General features: G+C 49.1%; 1 protein-coding gene across 1 annotated transcript; it reads right to left on the reverse strand.

The window, feature by feature from the left end:
* Nucleotides 1–212: 212 nt before the first annotated feature.
* OGFOD2 (2-oxoglutarate and iron-dependent oxygenase domain containing 2) lies at nt 213–4,321 on the reverse strand (the record flags this gene model as incomplete). Its single annotated transcript, XM_010085218.1, has 5 exons — nt 213–497; nt 1,136–1,393; nt 1,884–2,008; nt 3,127–3,226; nt 4,211–4,321. Coding segments are annotated over 5 exons (870 nt in total), but the record flags the coding sequence as incomplete, so codon positions are not given.
* Between the last annotated feature and the right edge of the window lie 1,964 nt (nt 4,322–6,285).

The raw sequence follows: 6,285 nt of genomic DNA on the forward strand, positions 1-6,285 counted from the left end.
CTCCAGCCTGAGCATGAGCCCTGGCGAGCCCAGTACGAGCTTTCAGCTGTGGAAGCAGCCGGATTCCCTAACCCTGGCAGGACTGGTTTGTGCATCACTTTCCAAGGTCATAGTTACTTCTCAGGACTCATGCATCTATCGAAGAGTCTGTTAGTGCAGCCTGAGAGCTCAGAAAGGAGCTCCAGGCAACCTGGTCTGGAGAAATCAGGCCCCACTGTCTGCTACCACAAGGAGCAGAGATTCACAGTCTCGGGCACATCGTCTTCAAGGGTTTCTGTGAACCCATCTCCAAAGCCCTCTGCTTCCACCAGCTCGGGTTTCTTGTTGCACATGGGGCAGAGCCGGTTACGGATGGCAGACGATCTCATCCAAACAACGAGGTTCCAGCGTTCCCCGGAGGCAATGGGAAGCGCCCCGTGGATCTGCCCTCCGCGGTGTAACAGCCCCTGGGCTCCCACGTGTTCGATCTCTATGTACTTTGGCACAGGGGTAGGATCCTGGAACAAAGGGAGGCACAGCATTACACCAGAAAGTTCCTGGCAGAACAGTGCTCAAATAGCTGAAACTTGTCACCTCTTCACCCACAGTGCCCGATGAGCAACAAGGAGAGGACTCACTCTGAAATGCAGCCACTTCAGCAGTGGCTTGGTAACACTGTTTTCAGGTAAGCCATTCTCAGTGCCAGGTCCATAGGGAATTTTGAGACAGAGTTTCAATCAAAAAAACCCTCTTTCACCAGAGTATGGGTGCTTTTACCTCTCTCTTGCCCGGAGTCCCCTGGAAATAGGGGCTACAGATTTAGGTTTAAGTCTCATCTGAAATTAATCTCTCCTCAGCACCTCCCTGCTCACTATTCCAGTTGCAGAAAGATGGGTGGGCTGGTGTGTTTCACTCCAGTTTCTACTACAACAGTGTCTCTGTCCTCTCTTTGAAGCTTGAATATTGGTAACGTGCTTGTACCAGAAGAGGTACCTGTATAACCAAGACATTTAAAAAAAACGGGGAAGGGACAGAGCAGGTCTGACTGTCAGAAGTGAATAATTGTTTTTTAGAACACAGTTAACGCCTTGAAACTGGGGCATGAGGGGGCAGAGGGGAAGAGAATCAGGATCCAGGTTAGGAATACGCTCAGTACCTGGCTGAAATCCCCAAAGTACAAGTTGCCTTCTGTGAAGTCTCTTCCCAGAGAAACGTTTAAGGTGACTTCTGCATTGTCATAGTGAGAGCTCAAATCCAGATCTTCATTTAGAGAGTACTTGACGACAAATGCTTTGTGGCTGTCCAGACAAGCGCCTCCCAAGTCGGGATACAGCAGCGCTGTTATGGGCCACAGGTATTTTTCACGCAGAGGTGTGATGAAAGTCTCATCCATCCCAAGCTCATTTAGCAAAACCTGTCTCGAAGAGAGGAGATGGGAACAGCTGATCAGCTACACCTGCTGCTGCATCAGGGCTAACGCAGGGCTGCCTTGCGCTCTTCCAACCCTTCCTCTTGCTCAGATAAAGAACAGAAGAGCAAAGGCTCCAGCTACAGGCAAAGGAAGGAGGATCAAGATAGAAAGTGACAGGGAGTAGATGGAGTAAGATCAAAAGTTGAGTGTTCTTTAAAAATTGTCTCCTTGATTTAAATTTGTATTGCTTAAATACAAGGTGCTCTTTTCTCTGAGATACAAACTCCCATCCCCTTCCTTATATTCCCCTGTCCTTCTGTCTGTGTAACACACATTCTCTCAACCTTTTCACTTCCCAGGGGCTGCACTCAAACTGCACTCTGCTCAAATTAGAGACTTTTTTTTGGAAGAGAAAGGAGCATGAAGTGAGGAGCTAAACAGAGTCTGCTGTGAACACTCCCCCTAAAGCAGCAGGTGAGCCAGGGAGCCCTACCCCATAGTTATTCATGGTGTTGGGTCTGCCTTTGGGCATGTCCGACTGCTCAAAGTTCTCCAGCTCTTCCACAAAGGCTTGGCAGAACTCCTCGGTGAACACTGGGAGCCGATAGATCCTCTTATCTGTCAAGAGAAGGGAGACACCGTTTACTGGAGAAAATAACAGGTGAGAGTGTTCTTGGCTGCCATGCTGTCTGGCTCTTCTGCGCTGGTATCAGTAAGAAAGCAGAACCCGCGCATTTCACTTTGTGCTCAGGCTGCTCAAAGGGCTGGAACCACTCCCTGAGATCAGCTCTGGGATGTATTTGTTGGTTTTCACGTTGGCCCCTCGTTTCCAGGCTTCCCTATCCAGTCGGGAGATCTGGCACCGATTTAACGCCTGCCGAACGTGCCCCAGAAATGTTTTGAGAGGGTCTAGAGGGAGAGTCGTGAATCCACGGCTCAACACAGGCAGGGAAGTACAGCATCCTGGAAGAAGGAGACTCAAAGTTGTTTAGGGGATGGGGGATTCACTCCTCCAGTGCCAACCTTCTGGGAAGACCAGGCCTTCGGAGCTGCCTTTCCCCAAAGGTCTGTGTAAGGGGAGCTCAGTATCAAGGATGTAAAAGGTGAGATAAAGCCAGGCACGACAAGGGTGTGTGTCTGGAAATCGTGCCTTGGACATATCCCAAAGCCCTGCACATACACAAGGTCTGTGTATTTCTTTTTGTCTTGAGAAAAGGAGGAAATTTTGCAGATTTCCCTCTACATTTTGTCAGCATTTCTGGTAGGGAGAAAGCTTCATGGATGCCAACAGGGAAGCTGAAAACCCAGATCTCTTTTTAAAAGTCTGAAATCTAGGCTGAAACTATTCCACCTCAGACTAACCAACAGGGATTGTGTGAAATGGTAAAGCACTTGGGGAGGGAAAAACAAACTCTCAGGCTACCACTGTTCCTTCAGCAGGCTCCCCTGTGAGGTTGTGGTACAACCAAAGCCCCAGCGCTGCTGCAGTTTGAGCCTCTGATGAGGCATCAGCAGACTAGGATTGGAAAAGCAGAAACCAGGATCTCATCCAGAGCATCGCTGCTGCACAATACTGCCTCTCCAGAGATGCTCGTCAAGCAGAAAATAACCTCCTGTTTGTCTCAGCTGTGTATCAACTCTGAGCTATTAAAGACAGGCCTTGAGAACAGCTGTCATCACTGAAGCTGCAGTGTCACACGGGGAGATCTTTGTGGCTGATGTGTTGCTTTCTTTACCTGAGAAGGGCTCAATGTAGCGCAGGAGACCATGGAGATGAGCATCTGGCGATGTGCAGTATCTCACGATTTCTAGAAAATCTGGGGCCAGGAATGAATCCTGGCATCAAGGGAAGGATGACAAAAACACACAATTAGACTGCACAGTTTTTTACAGCCCAAGAGGGAAATGGACTTCCAGGCAGCCACAGGAAAATATGCAGAGTCTAGGGAGCAAGGCTGAAAGCCACACTCGGGTTACTTCTGTGTCAGGAAATGCAGAATGTTATTGGTGTTTTTCTTGGGGATTTAGGTAAGTTGCTGCTTGCTCTAGTTCTTGGGTTTCTAAGTATAACTGGCCAGATTTATTCTTAGCGTGATAGGAAAGAGCCTGGCTCACGTTATGGACTCCTAACAGGTCAGTGCAAAGTCTTTCCTGGTAGATTTAGCACTTTGTGATGGCCTCAGCACAACTGACTGTGCCCTGCTTTAGGCACGTCCCCACACAGATCATGACAGACAAGGGCAGAACTTGTTACTAAAGGATCACAGAGCAGTAAATCTGTGAGAACTTGTTTGTGTTACTGCTGATCTGTGGTAGTTACCCAGCTGGGAACTCTGGGGTCTGGCAACCACGAGGAAATTCAAAGCAGAGCAGCCCACAACAAGGGGTCCCCTGCATTTGTGGTGGGGTGTATAGATGCCAGCAGCCTGCTGTCCCCCTTCAGCTGGTGGTAACTGGTCACCTGTCTGTGTGTTAAGCCCATCAAAGCTGATTTCTGTGGCTGTTCCTTAGAGCCCACTGACCCTGTTTGCTGCAAGGATGCTTTAGGTCTACATTACTAACGGTATTCGGAGTCCAGAACCAGGTGCTGGCGCAGCTTCAACACAGAACGACCCTTCTCTGGGGTCCCAGGTGGGATCTTGCCTGGAGAATATGCTATGCTGTGGGAGTTTTTAATTCGGTTTTAATATGCTACACGTTGTTTTTAATTCAGTTTGGCTCTAGCACTGTGGGCAATCCTGAGAAGAGGGCTGCCGACTGCAAAAATAAACTGTCAGGCAATTCCCTGGGTGCAAAATAGATTCCAAACATACTGTCTACCTGCAGAGTGTACACTTCTGGGTGTTTTTGTTTGTAGCGCTTGGAGATGATGGCTTTGCGTTCCACTGACTGATGAATTAACTGTTTTCTTCTCTGAACTTCTGCCTCAACCTACAAATAGACAATAGAGCACATTGTTAGAGAATCCAGAAGGGTAACTGAAACAATTCCAGAAATCCGCTCATTGTTTTAAACCAGTTATTTTTGTTCCGGGCACCTCTGGGAGACGCAGTGTTTGCCTTTGCTCTTCTGTAGTCAAGATAAGTCCAATAAATACCTGACAAGCCAAAGGCCCAAGAGAGATCTGAGACACGTTCTCACCACGGATGGCTTAAAAAATAACTCTTTCCATGGATGTGTCGAGCGGAGCTGCGAGGTTCCAGCCCTCTCAGCCATTCTGATGCCTCGTGAGTCACCAGCTTACGCTTTAAGAGTCTGGCTCACATTCTGACAACATAAGCGTCCAAAATAAAGACATTTGCTGGGAAGGAGACAGGACTTGTCATGAAGGGATTACTAAGTGTTGTGCGGACAGGCCAATCTGTCATTTCTGAGGAAACAGCTGTAGCAGCAGCTGATTCAGGCAGCTCTTCCTATTTAATAACCCCCCATGGGATCAGTTTATAACATTCCTTAGGAAAAAAGGAAGGAGGGTGTGATCGGTGCCTGCTGCTCAGGACCCCTGGCAATGTGGCTGGCGTAACTGACGCCATCTCATAAAGCAGCCATTCTCTGTGACCGAGCGGGTCACGTATTCGTTCAGTTTCCCTCATTAGCAGCCCCTGAAGGGATCTCTTCTTCTCCTCCCTACCATGTCTCAGGGTTCCTGGGCGCCAGGCCGATTATTCCCATCCTTGCCGGTCTTGAAGGTCCCAGGCACGCAGCTAGCCCCAGGGGTTGTTGATGACCCCATGGCACAGCGGGGGAGCGTAACAGCACCCAGAGCTCTCTCTGTCTATAAAATCAAGCAGTTACAAGTCCCAAGTGCAGAACTGGGACTGGAACTGCTGCTGGACAGTCAGAGCCATAACACTCTGGGGGCCAGGGACACCCCCACTGTCACCTGCTTCCTCCAAGGACTGCGTGAGTGACTCGTACTCTTTTATGTGATTTTTCGAGTCTAGATCATGATTGTTATATTGATACAGCAAACCACATATTAATATCTGACCCGATCTGCAGAGGGTCCAGGTAATTAAAAATTATAAATTATGATCTAGAAATCCTAAATTGTCTTATAAATTCTGTATTACTCTGCTTATTATGCTACATTGATTCTGCTTGTAAGAAATCCTGTGCCATTCCAATCATAAATTGTGTGCTATGCTAATCATAACATCCCATTAAGAAAACCAAGCTTTAATTGTAACTACGCTTTAGTGCCGGCATCATCCTGCCACAGATCCCTCCTAGAACCCGTCTGTCCCCTTGGCGTCGGGTGGAACTGGAGCTGGTTGTGTGACACATCTCTGTCCCTGGCCTGGGAAGAGACAATGATCCCTTGCTAATGAGTGCGCTGGGGGCAGTTCTGGCAGGTCTGCCTTCCTCAGACCTCCTGTGAGCTCTGCAGGACCCCTGGGTGATCTTCAAAAGTGACTGACAGAAGGAGGAGGCCAGGCTAGAAGGGTGCTGGGAGCCAGGCTGTTGCTAGTGGGTTGACGGTTGGACTTGATGATCCTTGAGGTCTTTTCCAACCTTAATGACTCTGTGATTCCATGAACAGTGAAGTCAGAGCTCATGTAACCAATACATCCTCTCTGTGTGGATGAGGAAACCTGTCCTTGTGACTGTGGAGAAAAACTTTTTAATCCCCAAAGGCTCGTTAGCTTTACCCTTGAAGACGGGAGCATCCTGGGGATGTTCGGAGCCGTCAGCCAGGTTAGTGACGACAAAGAGACCAAAACCAACCGGGGAGCAGCACAACGGCCGTCCCCACAGCGTGCTGAGGTTTATTTCCAGGGTGTTTCCCGTACAAACACCTCACCGACAGCCCCAGCCCCGAGCCCAGCCCCCAGCAGGGACCTTTCCCCCTCGATCTCTGCCCCGAACCGGCTGCGATCGGGACAAGGCTCCGG

The sequence above is a fragment of the Pterocles gutturalis genome, unplaced genomic scaffold, assembly GCF_000699245.1.
Source record: "Pterocles gutturalis isolate BGI_N339 unplaced genomic scaffold, ASM69924v1 scaffold42680, whole genome shotgun sequence".
NCBI lineage: Eukaryota > Metazoa > Chordata > Aves > Pterocliformes > Pteroclidae > Pterocles > Pterocles gutturalis.